This window comes from Cydia pomonella, chromosome 10, assembly GCF_033807575.1.
Source record: "Cydia pomonella isolate Wapato2018A chromosome 10, ilCydPomo1, whole genome shotgun sequence".
In the NCBI taxonomy this organism is placed as follows: Eukaryota; Metazoa; Arthropoda; class Insecta; order Lepidoptera; family Tortricidae; genus Cydia; species Cydia pomonella.
In genome coordinates this window covers 11,458,797-11,477,169 of record NC_084712.1, presented here as the reverse complement: position 1 = coordinate 11,477,169, position 18,373 = coordinate 11,458,797, and the positions used below count along the sequence as shown (strand labels likewise).

The following is an 18,373-nucleotide window of genomic DNA, read 5'->3' as shown; positions in this document are numbered from 1 at the left end:
GGTCGGTTCGGTTCTGGTCAGCTCGACTCGGCTCGGTTTAGCTCGTCTCGGCTCGGCTCGGCTTCCTTTTTCTTAGGTGATGAGGTTTTTTACAATATGGATATATGTATAAGTAAAATATAAAAACACATTAAAAAAACCAATACAAAGCACATTGTATCAACCTAACCTAGCGGGGCAGGGCCCAAGCTGCCGGTAATCAGGGCCACAGAGAGAGGAACCGCCGGACTATCCGCGCCGTGTCCAAGACCACCGCCTTCTGCATCTGACCCTTGATCCAACCACCTAGCGAGAGTCTCTCAAGATGTTGGTCGAGACTCTTCGCTATCAGACTGTGCGCTGAAACGACTGTCGGGACAATGATCGTCGAATCAATATCCCAAATGACGGTTATCTGATTGAAAAAAAAAAATTATAAGTATGCAAGGTACTTAAAAATTTAGTTTCACTTTTTAGATTATAAACGACATGCCTCATTTGGAGGGGAAAAGATTCATTCCACTGGCAACATTTTCAAATAACGGCAGCTGACGAGGCTTTGGATTTTTTATTAACCATTTCGTCAAACTATACCATTAGACTCCATACGTACGCGAGAAATGTTATGTCACTTTATGTCAAATGATTACATTTTGTTCATAAATGTTGTTGTAACACACATTCAACCATCTTTCTTGCATTTTTTATAAAACCGGGAGGTATACACCGTTAATTTCAAGGGTGCATTACTGAGCTTAAATAGAGTAACTTTCTCAAAGACACCGGTATTCTAATTAATTTAATTTCGGAGATAAATAATAATTTATTTATTTTTATCTTATAAGCCCCCTACGAGCATGTACACTTACTCGTACTTGCCTTATGGCCTGTTTACATTATTGATTAGCATTTAGTAAGATTTAATATTTGCTACTAAACGTAAGTACAGTCAGCATCAAAAGTAGCGGATCAAACAAGGTTTCAAAAGTATCTACAAGTATCTATTCTGTAACAGCTTAACAAAAGTTGATGGTTCTATATGTAGAACAATTTAGACTGTAAAAGATATACTTTCGAAAGTAAATTTTAGAAAATTATCTTTATTTGGAAAAGTTATCGGGAATATCAGATACTTTTGGCGCGTTGTTTCATCCGCTACTATTGATGCTGACTGTACTATCTCGGATGATCGATGTTTAAAATGACATTGATACGAGTATGTAACAGTTCTCAATTGTTTGGTTCAGTTAAATATAATGCCCGTGTTACAACAACGCTATATGCAACATTTATACTTTTTATAAAAAAAAAATTTAATTACCTATGCCACTGAGTTTCCTTAAACGTACTTACTTAAGCCCCGAAGTAAACGGAATTTAATAAAAACACGGTTTATAAATCAACCGACTCAATGTAGAGTTGACTGAGGGGGCCGTTCGCATGCGATGGTACAAGGATTATGATACTATGTCATAGTTGAACTGTGGCTTCACTATGGAGACTCATATACTCGATGTGGGTGTGTTATTTATCTAAGCATTAGATTAAAAAGTATAAAATAAACACGACGACTTAGACTTACTACTCATAGGCGACCGCAATCCGTACCGTCCAGTTTATACTTTGGCGATCCATGCCCATGTAAAAACAAGGATAAAATACCTTGTATTAAGGCAGTAGGATCTGAGAACGGACTTTTGGAAAGTCGTAGCATGGTCGTAGCACTTTTTTACATCACAATACGGCTGCCAAAACTTGAATAAACAATCTTGAGGCCTTTCTCTAGGGACTCCAGCGATTGGAATCCTGAGTTTTCTACTTTAGCTAAAAAATCACGAACATGGGTCTAAAATGCACTTTAAAACTTATAATTAATTTTGCACAAAAACTAAAAATATGAAAGTTATTTCTAAAAATGAGTAATATCAATGCTTGAGGTAATTCAGCGATTACTTTATCGTATCTCCTTGGATTTCACGGGCCTTTATCCCGGTCTTTTGATAGACTTGCGTTTTGATATAGATGCAACACGTAGAGGCCCGTTGGAGAGTTTTGATGTCATGTCGATTACTTTTTTTATTATTAAAACACACAAAAACTGAAAATATGATATCCGCGGTCGCGAGCACGCACATCCATCCTGCTCGCGCTTACGCTCAGTAAGAGTGAAAGATCACGAAACTACTGGGCTTTAAACTGTTAATCAGTGTACTGCTTGAGAAGTTTCATTTTAGAATAAAAAGCATGGTGACTCGTCTTATGCATCTATAAAACGGTCAGTAAGAAAAATATGCTTCTATCTACTTCTAATAAAAAGGCAATATTTTAAAAGCTGTAAGTAATTCATTTTATAAGTGAGTAGGTTAATAAGAAGACGAGCCAGGCAGATTTAGGCTGGCGAATGGCCGGAGTAACGATGAAACGTATAAATAAAAATTCAAGGAACTTTTTTACATTAGATAACGAGAAAAAGTTGAGTAGAGTTTGGAAATAGGCCTCGCCTACGTCAAACTCCAAGGTGATTAGGAGGTGGAAACTTAGATAAGAGCGTAAACAGCTTCTCCGCTTACTTTTATTACCCTACCTAATGTTGTAAATGCGAAAGTTATGTTATCGTTTTCTGGGGCAACTTAATGTAAAAACACTTGCCAAATAATAAATTGTATATGACAGCTTTTTCGACCTTTAAGCGTCTTGACTTGTTTTGATATTCATTTTGCCGTGCATATCAAGTCATATTTAGATTTTTCAGAGAAGCTTTTTTTAAATCTTATTTATGTTATAAGCCATACATCTTACTTTCAGAGAAGCTTAAAGGCGGGAAATTAAACTTGCGACGGAAGGTATGGCCATCGCGCGGCATGGCAAGGATTGATTGTCATGAACCAAATACTATCCATGAGAAATAAATATCAATTTATTTCGCAGGAACAAATCATTCAACTATTTGAAATTATACATATAAATAGTAATAACTAATAAATAAATATATTAAAATATTTGGATATTATTGCACAGATTGACTAAGTCCCACAGTAAGCTCAATAATGACAATAATGCTTGTGTTGTAGGTACCTAAACAACAATATATATAACATATAATTATAAATGCTTAAATACATAGAAAGCACCCATGACTCAGAAACAAATATCCGTGTTCATCACACAAATGCCCTTAACAAGATTTGAACCCGGGACCATCAGCTTCATAGGTATAAACCTATCGAATGAAATATCTCTAATTATATTTATTCTAATATTTTATCTTCACATTACATTTATATTTGTGCCTATTAATGTTAAGCGTCAAGTCTTAGTGTTCTTTACATGCCCCGCACCAACTATGCTTCTGTTTGGCCTAACGGTTGACTGGTAGAGAATGCCGCATAGCATTAAGTCTGCCTTTTGTCACTGTATTTTTACTGTGCAATAAAGTTTAAATAAATAAATCTCACACGAATATACGTAGCAGGCAGAATGTTTCGTCACGTAACATTATTGCTTCCTCAACGTTCGCAAATGGAAGCCACAGAATAAACGAGACTTAAAAAATTACAATATCTGTCCCAGGAGGGCATCTTCATTTTAACAATAAAGCCATTTTCAATAAAGAACGCTGGCTCCGCTGTAACGAAGTTCTTTCTGAGATGAAGGAATAATGTCGCTCAATCTTTAATTAAAACTTTTAGCTGCTGTATAAAAAGTAATTAGACTGGATATAAAATCCCATAAATTATTAAAATCAACTAAAATAAACTGTCGTTGCGTTATAGTAATTTTCTTTAGTTAATGTAAATAATGAATGCAACCTTAAGATCATTAAGACCATTTTACCATATTATAATTTCTTTTAACGTCTATTTATGATCACAAATTATAATGAATATAATTATCCTGCCTATATTCATTTATTATTGTAATGTAAAGCGATATAATTACGCCGATCGGCCCGATTCGAAGAATGAGATACGATAACGATAAGTTCTGGTTTAGATAAGTTCTCATTTAGATATCGTTTGTATGTCGTATAATCGACAGAAGCAGCTCGATTCGGGCAACCAATGTCACTTTGACGTTAGAAATATCGTAGATAGATCTTATTGGGATCACAGCGGAATCGAAATAAACGTCAATTTTGAAATGTCGTTTAGTTATCGATCTTTTAAAGACCTATCCAAGACCTTAAACGTGTCTTAATCATTGCTCGAATCGGGCCGGATGTTGTTTTTGTGTATTGTATTATCTATGGAACAATTTTCGTAGGTACATAACCGTGGAACCATTAAATCATATCGAAGATTCGTAATATCAACAATTTTTACTAAATAGGCGGCCAGTACAGTTAAAAATAAATATAGTGTTGTTTTCAAAGGAAAACCTTAACCAAACATCACATTTATTTATCTTTAAAATCATCATCATCATCATATCAGCCTTTTATCGCCCACTGCTGAGCATAGGCCTCTCTTCCAGTACGCCAAAATGATGATGTTTTTGATTTATCAAAAACATCACATTTATTTCTCTTTAAAATAATAATGTTTTTGATAAATTTTTAAACCCGATGGTCGTCAGGAGTACAAATTACCAAGTTTTACTCGTTATGTTTTGATTAAATTATTATTGACTTCCAAGTCTTGCCTTGATTAATAAATATGATGGATATTTAATAACGCAAAAAGATGTAAAATTACTTGTTAGAAATCTCTTTGACATCCTTGTAACTTTGGCTAACGTTTCATTATTATGGTAATGTTATTTACTCTTCTAAATATTCATTTCGTTGCCTTATTTTTTCGCGAATCGCGAGCGGGCGAACAAAGACAAGTTACCTTATTGCGAACTGGCTCTAATGTCATTTGATCCCTTAATTAAAAGTTTTCCGCGTAAAAAACTCGCGCAGCCGTGGGCTGTTTTCATTTTATTCCATATTTCCTCTCTGTGTAACGGAAAGTTAATTGGTCCAACTCGACTCGAAGTTGTAATTTGTTTTGCCCTCTTCTCGTCCGTCTGTTTATTACGCAAGTCTGTTGTTTACAGTTTCTATAATTTTCCATTACGTATAATCTCCGACGTCGAACTGATGTTTTTAATACCTATCTCAAAATAACGGAATGTGAAATTTGCATGTTTTTCCTTTATTTGCAAATCTTTGTTTCTAATGTAATTTGCGTTTGAGTTTGTTTTTATTCATAATAAATATTTTTTGTATAATGTACAGTCAGGGGTTAAAGGGATCCCAACAAAAACATAAATGTGAAATGAGAGCCAAGTTCAATGTTAAGAATATGTGTCGTTGTTGACTCGCCGACAAAAGATTTGAGATCTACATGGGTGCCAAGTTCTACTGTGTAGAAAATTCAGAAATTATAAAGGATTTGACTTGGCTAGTCTTAACCAACAAAACGAATTTTAGAAAAGTAACATAGACAAATAGCCTATGCGTAAAAACTATCATCGCCAATTCCTTTTTCTTTGAACTTGGCTTTGATGTTTTTCACTTTCATTCAATAGTGTGGTATATCGTTGAATACATACTTCAAAATGAATCAAGGTCTTCAATTTTTTTTTTGATAAAGTGAATATTTTCGGTAATAATCGCCCCGAAAGAAAAAAAATATATGTGTCCCATCCCATATGAAAAAAATCTAAAACAAAAGCTTAATAAATACTTTAAGTGAAACTAGAGCGAACATGATCGGTTCAGCCATTTTTGAGTTATTGCAAAGTCTTCTCTCCTTAGTAAAACATCACGTACAAAGCACTGCAAATGTAATGTAAAATGGGGTGAGAAGGGATTACGAGGGCAGTTGGGTTATGAATGGGGTGAGGAGGGATGACAGAGGGGTGAGTTGGTTTTTACAGACTACTGCTACGTAAATTATATATTCTAATAACAAATCAAGGTATTATAATGTTCATAATCCCAAAGTGTCGATCCAACAATCTTTAAAACTCACCTTAGTATGAAATTTCTCCTCGCCCCTACTACGGGGTGAGCTGGGATTTCCTACTATTTCGTATTTATCTTTAAAGTTATGAAATTTAAACTACACAAAATTATAAAATAAAAACTAAAATTCAAACGACCGGAACATTTATTATGTATAAACATAAATAATACAGTTTGCCATACGTAAAAACAAAGTTTTATCGAAGTTTGAATGTCAGTTTTGTCCCTACTCACCCCATTTTATGGTACGTGATACTTACTAATAGCCGCCGTTTAGCCAATTCTGAGAGAATGGTAACTACGGAACCCTATGCTGAGCATGGTCTGACATGGTCTTGGCCGATTTTTTATTATTGATACATGGTTTGGTGATTTTTTTCATATATTTTATGGGTTAAACTAAAAACTGATTTTGAAATTACACCATATGTCAGAAACCTTGTCTGCACGTAGCATTACTATCCTCAGAGTAAAAAAACTGGTCAAGTGCGAGTTCGTTTTACTCGCGCACCGAGGGTTCTGTGCAAATTTTGAATGATCTCGTGTAACTATAAAGGCGAAAGATTTTTGAACAGAAGTACCTATATAAAGTATCATTTTTTTTTCTCTATGATACCCTACTTGACCTAGTCACTAGACTTTGAAATTTTGCCCCCTCTTCACATTGGGCGTTTTCCATAGTTAATAAATAAATAAATAAAATATTTTCAATGTGCCTGAGTTAGCGTTGTTCATAACTACTTCAAATTTCAAATCGATAGCTTAAGTGGTTTTCGAGATTTAACGATGTGACAGATAGAGAGATAGACACACAGACAGACAGACAGACAGCCAGACAGACGGACGGATGGACAGAGTCGCACCATAAGGGTTCCTTTTGTACCTTTTTGGTACGGAACCCTAATTAGACTGTTTAGCGACCAAGCTAATTCTTGAATGAGCAATTGATTACAAATAGTAATTGATCATTGGATTATATTATCCGATTGCCGCTTGGCATCCAAATTCAGTGGATCAAATTTCTGTTTGAATACAAATCCATTTGTCAGAAGGGTTGCCGTTTTGATTCTGAAAATGTGTCAAATAGGACCACAATACATAAAGAAATTAACATGATTCTGATAATTGCAATGTAGTTTTCTAAATAAACTAACTGTTAGGTTTACTCAAATTCAAATATTTGCACGTTTATGACATAAACACGAACTTTAATTATAAACGTTAGCACGAGCCACTGACCTAGGTTAATTAACGTCGTTCAAGTTGTTTCTTTTGCGCACCACTGTTGTGGAATGGTTTGGCTTCATTTATCAGTATAAAGATATAACAACTCTGTATCTTAGGTAAGTATGTTTGCTAATTTAGTCGAAATAAAAAATCGTTGTAGGTATTTGCCTCATGCCTATATGTAAATCCGTATAAGTACCTAAAGTTGAAAATATTCTTATGTTACAAATCAAAAATAAAAGGTTAATTTATGTTATTGGTTTGAAACTAAACTAAGCCCGTTGAACGTTTCCATTAATTTGTTTATATATATTTTAGTTTTAAGGATATTGATTTTGTATATAAAATTAATAAAAGCGAAGTCTCACTTATATATGCCACATCCGAGCGTTTACTGTCTAAATACAAGTAAGTGTCTAAATCCGAGCCCGTTAAAATCAAGTAAAACCAAGAAGTATTAGCGTAGCATCATTACAAAGTCTACCTAGTTGCAATACGAAGTGTGTCTGGGACGGAGCGGGAAAGTGTTACGGCGCCTCCGCTCCGCTGCCCTCATTGAGTGACCGTAGAGCACGCTAAACAAGTTTACGAGCATAATTGTGAAGTGTCACCTGGTTGCAGCAGCACGGGACGGGACAGCGTTGCGCCGACGCGGTTGGCAGCGCGGCATCGCAGCATGGCGCTAGCGCCGCCGCTCCCGGCGTCAAGGGACCGGCGCGCGCCGAGCACCAACCGACCGTCGCTCAGCACGTGTCTGAAGACAAATTGATTCTAGAGTCTGGCTAGCCAAATATTGTTAACAGATTTTTCCTTGTTGTATCACCAATTGTCTATGATTTAAAAAAAAACCTAAAGGCTGTTGTCAATTTATGTCATTCATTCAAATTGTTCGCGGTACATAAGGGGTTTATTTTAAATAATATTAATAATGACTATACCGAGTGGGGTCCGCAAACTATTATTTAAGCTCGTAAATAATTACAACAATGTGCGAAGTTGACGTGAAGCGTTGTATAACGAAAAACTGCTATGTTTACAAGTAAACAATTTAGTAGATTGGTGCTCTATTACTATTTTGATACTTGAAGTACTAGTTCTAACATTTGCCTATAACTTTACGTGAATTTATAAATACCTGAGCTAATCTCATGAGCCTGGAAGGAAGGAGCCTAAAAGGCCTGGAAAATATAAATAAAATCCAAACATTGGAACGTAACGAGTTACTGAAATCCAATATTTAGAAGAAATCTGTGGAGTGAAGTGACTCGTCAGTAGTAATTTGATTTAACAATATAAAATATATAAAAATATCTTGGCGAAACATGTCTATATATGTCTTTGTATTTTACATAGTGTTAGAAATTATGTGAGCTGACTTTGAGTGCAAGTCAACGTATACTTAACTGATTTCCTTGGGTACCTTACATGTGCACAGAAAATGAGAAATATGTTCTAGTATCAAAACTATAATTTCTACTACACAAAGTGTGACCAGCCCAAGATTTTTTTAATTTCCCGCCAAAAATTTGTGTAATATTTTGGTAGCCTGACTCTACTGATAATTTTTTTTTCTTTAACTTGGTGACACGGCCACTGGTTAATTATGTCAAACAAACTAATTATTGGAATTGATTCAAAATGATGACTCCAATAGCTCAAAGATATGTCACCTGAAATAGTAATAAAAACCCGGTCTCAAAGGATTTTAATGTCGATACTCTAATAGCACTTATTGCAAATTCAAAGGCAGTATATAAACCGTGTTCGAGTTTCACCGTTCTAAACCATTTTCAGCCTTCCACCGCCCACGTATATTAGGCACCTGTAAGTACCTAATATACTGTATCATTAGAATGAGGACGCCTTTTGTGTCGTTGTCACGAAACATCGATCAGTAATCAATCTAAGAGTACACGTACATTAAATCGTTTATATTACGGCAGGTAAACTGCTAACATAGAATAGAACTCAATTTGAACGTGCTCTTCCACCATGCACCGTTCAGCTAGCAACACTTCGATGTCAGTCGTCTACATAAAAAGAGTATAGCTATATGCCGTCACACGTGTGATTATTCAATCTTTTCTCATCGCGCGGCGTGACAGGTTATCTACACATTCGCGATACTCAATCACTGCCAATTTTCCGGCGACATTCGCATTCCATTCAAGCTTATGTACATATTTACATAGAAACCTAATTTTCTGCTCCAATGTTTTGCAATTTGACAACGCGTGATAGCGAAACGTCGCGAATTTGTCCCTAAACGTAACTTGTATTACATTTCGATATGTCGGCGTTTGACAGCGTAAGCGAATTGAGCAACGTAAATTACATTTATAATGGATGATACAAGTAGACGTAGAAATATCTAAGCCTATATATTAGTACTAGCTGGGGCCCGCGACTTCGTACGCGTGGATTTTTATATTGGTTGTTTATTTAATCTGCATGAACATAAAACATTGTAAATGTATTTCTACGCAGCAATACGCAGTTTCAAGTCCGTCTCAAAAAAAATGTTCTCGAATAAACCCTCACAAGCTCAACCAAAAATGCCTTTTTATAAAGTATCTCGTTCAAGTGTTCATCTTAAATAACACTTAAATATATTTTCCTATTTCCTAATATTGTAATTTCCTAATAAGTTTCAAGTCCCTCGCTCAAAAAACTATTCCTAACAGATACAAAGTTTTAATCCCTTCTTAACTTCCTATTGAATGAATTTTCATAAACGCTGAAATATATAGCTTTTCTTCGTTTCTTATATTGTGTCTGTTGCAGTCAAATTGTGAGATTCGGCATTTTACAAACCGCGTCGTCATTTTACAAACGTGAAATGTTACGCAGATTTCCGATGTCAAATTGTTAGTGCGCTAAACGTCATGGTTGTTTGAGGGTGACCATACGGAAGGTGGAGGTAAGGAAATAAATCTCCATGTACCAAAAAGTGTCATCAAAAAACCATAACTAGGTGGCGCTACAATACCTAGAATATTTGAACAAAAAAATCAAATCAAAGGTGACCAGACTAGGACAGAGAGAGCAATAGCGAAATCGGAGGCGCGGACGGAGAGCCGATTCAAACTTTCATCCATCTTTGAATTCCTTAGTGGACGGATTTTGAAAAACACTGAAATTGCTTTTCTTGTATTCCAGTACCGTATAACGCGGTCATTTTTGGAATATGTATAGGTATAGTAGACTATTTATACTCTACATTGGTACCTAGAAAGTTAATAAAAATGCCTTAAAATCACATTTTTTTACTCTAAAGTAAGTCCACGCTGAAGTAAGAAATGAAGCCTGTCTGAACTCTGTTATATTGGTAAATGTAGTGATATGTATTAACAAATTGCAAGGTAGCTAGCCTGGTAATATGGCATATGTATTACGTAAATTATAAATAATATCATATTTTTTCTTGATAATTAAGAATAGAATAGAATAGAATATTTTTTATTGTATAACTGTGTACATACAAAGGTGGTCTTTTTTTACAATATAAGTTTCAACAGTTGCCTGCTAGGGCGTACGATTTTATTATGGTTAGGTAACCTACCTATCCTAAAACTAAGCTTAAACTTAAGTACATAGGTATAGCCGGTAAAACCACTCTGCCAGTAGAAAAACTAAGCATTTTTGTTGCAATAAACTATCAACAAGTAATTTACGTGATAAAGGGGGTTAGAGGACATGCATATGGGGTGAGCAGCCTCATCATAGGGGGTGGTTAGATACATCAAAGGGGTGAAAAAAACGTCTTGGGGTTAAAAAACAGGAAATAATCATTTTGTGTCAAATAACTGTTTAACAGATGTATATACTATTTGCCAATAGAGAATATCAATATAATAATATAACTACTTTCGATGTCTATGGCAACTAAAGCTCAATCTTTTTATTCATCCCTCTCTTGTGTCTATCCACCCCGTTTTAACGCTATGGAAAAAATAGGTAAATTCTTTGATTTTCTCTAAATTAGATAGTTAAAAATTATTTCCCAAATACAAAATTAAAGTACTAACTACAACTCAAAAAAGGATGTCAACATTTTTACTTCTATCATTTGGGTTATTGGTGAAAATCGTCCAAGGAGAAAATTGAAACATCGAATCGAGTCATCAAGAAGTTGAAAATCGTGCTTTTTTACCCCGGTTTATGGTAATATATTTTCTAGTATTCTTTTATTATGTCTTTCTAAGAAGTTTCTAAGTATTTGGACTTGATACAAACTTACAACCCCTTAACCCCCGGAGAGGATGAATTTTCAAACACGGTGAAATGACTTTTCTTGTATATTATATTATGTCTTTCTAAGAAGTTTCAGAGTATTTGTACACGATACAAACTTTCTACCCCGTTTTATACCCCTTAGGCGATGTATTTTTTAAAACACCAGTATCAATTTTCCGCTATTCTCATGTTGTGTCTTTCCATGAAATTTCAAATTTCTTACTTATTTAGTTTCCGTTACAAACTTTCAACCCCCTTTTCACCACCTTAAGAATTTTCAAAAAGGGTCAGAACTCTTTTCTTGCTGTGTAATATTAGGTACCTAAGGTCTTTCTAAGAAGTGTCAAGAGTTTTATTACACGAAACATAATTTCAACACCTTTTGAAAATGGATCACCTAACTAGGTTACCAGTTAGGTGACCCATTAAAAAAAATCTGATATAAACTTTTTTTTATTCTAATAAATTGCTTTTTTACAACATTACAAGTCCCCCACTAGGGTGGTCCAACAATATACAATTTCTTTTCCACGCAGGTTTTTTTATTCCAATATACGTAAAAAGTATCGTCGTTATAGGTCGCTATAAATAAAACAATTCTACCATACAACATTGTGTGATAATAAATTGACCCATCAATAATTCTGCTTTGGAAATGTTTTTAAGGGCGCTTTACGTTTTATCTATTAGTTATAAATTATAAGTGAGGATATTGCAAATCAAAAAATCATAGCAACCACTAAATCATTCAAAATAAATAAATGAAAATGAATGAATGATGTAAATGAGTTCAAGTTTAGCACATAGATTACTATTCCATAATATAATAAAGGGAGCCTATTGAAGATAAAATATATTCCACTTTATTTTTCTCCTCAAAACTCAAAACAAATTCAATCCCTTTAATAGAAACTTTCAACCCCTTTAAAAGGGTAACCTCTTTATGGGATGAATTTAAAAAAAAGCTGAAATTCATTTTCTTTCATTATAACCGTGTGTAATATTACACGAACCATTTTGAACTACTTTTGACCCTTTCACAACTGGAAACCTATTTAACCTACACACATGAAACGTGACACATTTATTTAAGTCCCTTAACTTGTCTAGAATACAATATTTCATAAATGTCCCTCTAGCTAGCCAGGTCAAATCCTTAATAATTGCAGGATTTTCTACATAACACAAATAGAACTTGGCACCCATATACGAGTAGATTCTTTTGTCGGCGATTCAACGACACATATTGTTAATATTGAACTTGGCTCTCCTTTCACATTTATGTTTTTATTAGGATTAAATATACCTAACAATATTATATTTGGGAGAGAATGTGATAATATAGGTATCTACACCTATACACTTAATCTAAATATAAAATATGATCAAATTAGCTACGCAATTAGTACAGTAATATTCTGTACAATACAAGTCCCAAAACAAAATATTAACGTCCAACAAGTGTAACACACTGCCCGCAAACATGCTAACCAAGTACAATACAAGATAAACTAACTTCCTAACTAACACATCGAGAGCAGGTAATATTTTCTCAAGTATTAATTCGACCCGCCATCACCGACATCTTAATCAGAAGTTCAGACATCACGTGGCCGGCCTCCTAACTTAGTTTGTTGTCTTTACGTGTTCTAGGTAAATAAATCTTAGCTAACTTCCCGCAAAGGTGTCAAAAGTTACCCTTAACTCGGTCTCCAGTCAACACGGCTATGTTACGCGTTCCGAGTGACAACGCTTGAACGGTATATTATATGTGACTAACTTTATGGTAAACACGAACGAAAACGACCTGTATTCAAATGGCTTAAAGTCTCTTAGGAATGCCAATGTTTGTTGGGATACTTGAATGGGATATGTGGCCTAGTTTTTCGTTATTGTATAAGGATGTGACCTTTATCAGCTTCTGTTAGAGTTCATGCAGGCTGCAAATATGGCGTGGTATTGGGAAGTTAAGTTGGTCCTTGCTATTTTGTATGCAGAAACTTGGCGGAACGACAGAGCGCCATATAGGTATGTGTAGGAGCAGCGTATTTTATTTTTGAAATCATCTAAAGACTTCACAACTCGCTTTACTCCATTAACTAAATTGCTCCTTTGATCGGTTTATAAAGTCAACTATCCCTAACCCTTTTACTTGTTTTTTCGTAGAATCTTATCAAAATCCTATTACATTGTGACATGTAGGATACACAGGGTAAAAATACTTTGAATTATCTCGTGTAACTATAAAGGCTAAAGACTTTTGATCAGAAGTACCTATAAGTACTAAGTACGAGTATATTTGTGTACAGCGCCATCTATCGTTATTTTTTTAACTAATTTGCGCGATGCAACGCACGTATGTTGGTTTTATACCCCACTTGACCTCACCCCCCCCCCCCCCACTTCATGTTGAGCATTTTCCATAGTTAATAAAAATAAATTAATAATACTTTTAATGTGTCTGGGTTAGCGTCGTCCATAACTATTCCAAATTTAAAATCGATAGCTTAAATTGTTCTCGAGATATTTAGCGATATGACAGATAGACAGACAAACAGACAGACGGATGGACACAGTCGCACCATAAAGCTTCCTTTTGAACCTTTTTGTTACGGAACCCTAAAAAGAGAATATTTTCATCAAACTTTACCTAGTATCTAAACTGTTACTTTTTATACATATCTCGCTAAAGAGCATAAAAACTTGTAACTTTGTGAAGAATCTTTGTGACCCATTGCTTTTTAGTGTATGTTTACTTATAATTAAAAAGGAAACTATTAGATTTACTACTCGTACTATACGAACCACACCTAAAACTATTAGGTAGTTTTACTAAATTAAATAAGTTAATTGTTTGTTTTATACGGAGTGATTTACGTGATTATGTCTCAGAATTGCACGTAAGTACTGCCCTCCTAACGTAAAGTGCAATAACTCATATTAAAATAATACGAGTATTTAATTGTGTACTTTGTTCTCATACGATGTGTCATTCAGTTGAATGAGACTACAAAATTAGTTATTGCGCTTAACATTAGGAGGACAGAGTGGGTACTTATACAGAAATCGGTTTGAATCATTAATTTTCAAATCGTGCGATTAAGGAGAATTTGGGTCAAAGTTTTAAACTTCCGCCCTTAATGTTAATTGTACGATTACTTTGTGCAACGTCAGACTAAATTTAAGGATTTCAAAGAAGTATCGGAGATTTGATGGGATGGGTCATTTTCTGAACGCGATTTTTTTTTTGTGTCCGAGATGAAAATCGGAGGGTAGCATCATACGTGCCATTTTTTTTTTCATAAAGAAGTCACACTTTCACACCGAAGTCAACATAAATTCACTGATAAATTTGTATTTAAAATACTAAGTATCACTTATTGAATGTCAAAAATTTAAATAAGATTTATCCTTATTACCACTTAGTATCACTTATTGAATGTTAAATATTTAAATAACGTATTTTTGTTTTTATTTTTTATTCTGAAAATTTTATTAATTTAAGATATTACAATTTATAATGTTTTTAATTATTTCATATTTATATTTCTTGTTAGTTCTATCCCGACGTTCCTTTTTAGGAGATAACATTGTATATATTATATTATGGTTTTTATGCAGTTCTTGCATGTTTGTTTCTAGTTTTTGACGATCGTGATGTGAATTCTTATAATTTTGGCTTAGGCAATTTTTTATTGACATTTATATCATGAAATAAAATAATCTAATCCAATCTAATCTATAAAACATTAACTTCTTTGTGGTAAATAACTCGTGATGGATGTTTAAATTTTGTTCGAGATCGAGAGTAATTTTTTGTCGAAAAATTTCGTAGCCAATCACCATCACACATGAAGCCTTGACTTGTACTGCACTTCCCTTTTCTTGTTCTGTGATGTGTCTTCTACCTGTAATAGATAATATAGGTACGATTTTGACAAGTCAGTAAAGTTTCTGGAAATTTACGACAGAACTATAAAAACGGGCAGGGCGACAATTTTTATCTAATTTCTATGGTCAGAATAATGCATATATTTTAATATCTTTTCGTTAACGAACACTAGTTTGACATAGCCCTGTTTCTGTCTTAATATTGAGGATAGCATAGAATTTTCGTAGTATGCAAATAACATTTTAGACGATTCTATTTATTACGAAACCCAATTATTATAAATGATGGTATCAAATTTCCGTGCCTAGTTTTGCTACGCCCGTGCCTAATTTGATATCATCATTTATTTAATTAATTAAACGCTATTACTATGAATGTAATATGTCTTTCAGCGTTATTCAGGTCATACATCGTAGAACAATTACAACTGGGCCATATATTATAAATACCTAGAGAATATCCCTCTTTTATTAGTTCGCTGCAAACCCACGAATGCTAACAAATTCTATCGTTAAAGCTTACGATTCTAATACTCAGACTCATTAAATAACCAAAACAATATATTTTATTCATAAATATTAGCAATAGACCACTCTCAAACGAAACCTACATAAAGGCTGTCCAAATGTTCATACGATATTCCATTATAGAAAATTAAAATGAACTACGACGATGTTTCTTAAAGTCAGATAATGGCTAGAGGCAAGTTTTGTACCTGTAGACGATTGTACCTTTGGACACTGCCGGTATTAAAAGAACAACAGAACATAGACAAATATCGTGTACATATCCGAAAAGTATTTTTCGTATGGTTACACTAAGTAAACGCCATTTCTATAAATGAACGGAATTGTATATTTTTCTACTGTTACAAGTTTTTGTGCCAAAAGGTAAATTTTTACTCGCATTTTTCAGCATAGTTTTTGCAAATTCTGTCATTATTACGACTGATTTTATTATCACATGTCTAATATCAATATCTGATCGTTGTTTTCTTAGGTTTTTGCTTTTCGCCGGTACTTTTAAATATGATTATTAACGGTTTAAAAATAAAAGTGGCGAATGATATTACCTGTGGACAATTGCATTTTTGTACCTGTGGACTGTCCATAGGTTCAACATTGCTGATTTTACCTGTGGACAATTAAATACTTCTTAACGTTTTCTTTAATTTCAGTGCCTCCTATTAAAATATAAGTTGCCAAACAAAGCAGACATAGAACTATCTATCTTAGAGGACAATAAGTTATCATGCGTTATTGTATATTGTATATAATAATATAGCTATAAAGCTTTACTTACATAAATTATTTGTAAGGCTCACAACGACAATATATGTCGATTCTGACTATGAATCTAGTTTCATTTGTCATAAATGTAACAGTCTGAATTATGATTCCGATAACTGTGACGATCGCGGTAACTCGTCCGACTCCGATTAATTTCTTGAAGAGTTGTACCGAGAATATTGAAATGCTAAGAAGCCAAAGGTGTATTATAAGCTGCCCAACGTATTTTTTAGCTACCTAATGATTATATTTGTCTTGTTAATTAGGTGTTTTAGAAGAAATATTTTGTTTAACCTATACAGTCGATTTTATGTCCCTACTCGTGACTGTACCTAGTAGGTACAGTCACGTTCATAGGTAGGTTATCGCCGTCCATAGGTAATAGTTTAAATAGGAATAATTCTTAGGAAACCAATTCTCGTGTCACCAAAATTCAATTTCCATGAACAGAAAAATTCCCGTGCCCGGATCTAACTTTCAAACTGAAATATCTTTCAAAATGTCATGAATATCTTTATTATTTTTACCCTGTATGTAATATTGGCTTTATTTTATTTTCCTACGAATTACCACATTACATTATATTATATTAAATCAATATGTCAAAATTCCATGGAAATAGATAAAAATGCTCGTTTGGTCAAATTCACCCTTTGAAAAAAACGTATTTTAAAGTTACTTTCCTTGCATTATACAGAAATTCAATATAGAGTATATTGCTCACTTTCTAGATATGCTAGCTACCTACACGCAACTAGTGTAAGAAAAGTCAGTAGGTACATTTCAATATAGCGTTGTATAATGCTACTCCGAGAGCCTAAAATGTCAGGCTTCAACTCTTCCTCACCAATAAGTAATAGAACAGTTAAAATACTTTTATAAAATTCTTACATTAAATGCGTTTTTAAATTTACTATAATAAGATCAAGTGCGGGTAGTTCGCAAAACCCGCGCAGCAAGATGTTGATACAATTCCTCGCCAGTCGGCCTGTGACCACGAACGTAACGTCACGTTCGAAACGTCAGGCCATATAATAAACGTAAGTTTACGCGATTAAGTCCCGTATCAGTTTTAAAATTATGAAATGACAGCTGTCACCCTTTACAAGTCACCCCAGTTTGAAAAATACTATAATCTACCCGTGCAAAACCATGTAACTCTCATGATTATGCAGCGAGAGGAACCAGCAAAATCCCTTTAGGGCCAACCAAAAAAAAATTAATGTTGACATAGAAATTTCGTACATTTCACTACATAAACACAGGACTATGGCAGGGACAAGGTATCTATTATGGCTCCTCTATATCATGGGTCTCATACTGGCCGACTAAGATGGCCCAGCGTGTAGAGAGGGATGGGTAATGGAGCGGCGGGATGGCGATGGGATGGCCACAGTGTCGGTTTTTCGTCCGTACATCAAAGGCCCATTCCATGATGCATGCTCACAACCATCGCATGGCCATCTCGCTGGTCCAGCGTTGCACCATAATGAAGAGCAGCCATAACCGTCGCATGGCCATCTTGCTAGTCTAGATCGTCGTCATCGTCTAGAGCAGCCATTATTATACAAACATTGCCAATTTGTTTACTTAAGGTTCGATTTGGCAGCTTGCAGTTTGTAAACATCGTATCCAGTGCGCGGTATTAATTTCATTTTAACGAGCACTTTCGTCCGTAGAGGATCATTTCGGAATCCGAAATTTTAAACCACGTGTATTCTGTCATTTTCACACATCAGCGGCGAAAAATCCGAGGGAGAGAGATGTCAAATCCTGGTATCTGTATAAGTACATGGC

General features: G+C 34.5%; 1 protein-coding gene across 2 annotated transcripts in view; it reads right to left on the bottom strand.

Moving 5' to 3' along the window:
* LOC133522073 (cell adhesion molecule Dscam2-like) overlaps window positions 1–18,373 on the bottom strand; it is a 96,376-nt gene that overhangs the window by 51,279 nt on the left and 26,724 nt on the right. For both annotated transcript variants that reach the window (XM_061857270.1, XM_061857271.1), the window contains exon 3: window positions 7,771–7,913. In XM_061857270.1, coding sequence (XP_061713254.1) covers window positions 7,771–7,913 — 143 coding nt within the window. The remainder of the gene's footprint in view (window positions 1–7,770; window positions 7,914–18,373) is intronic.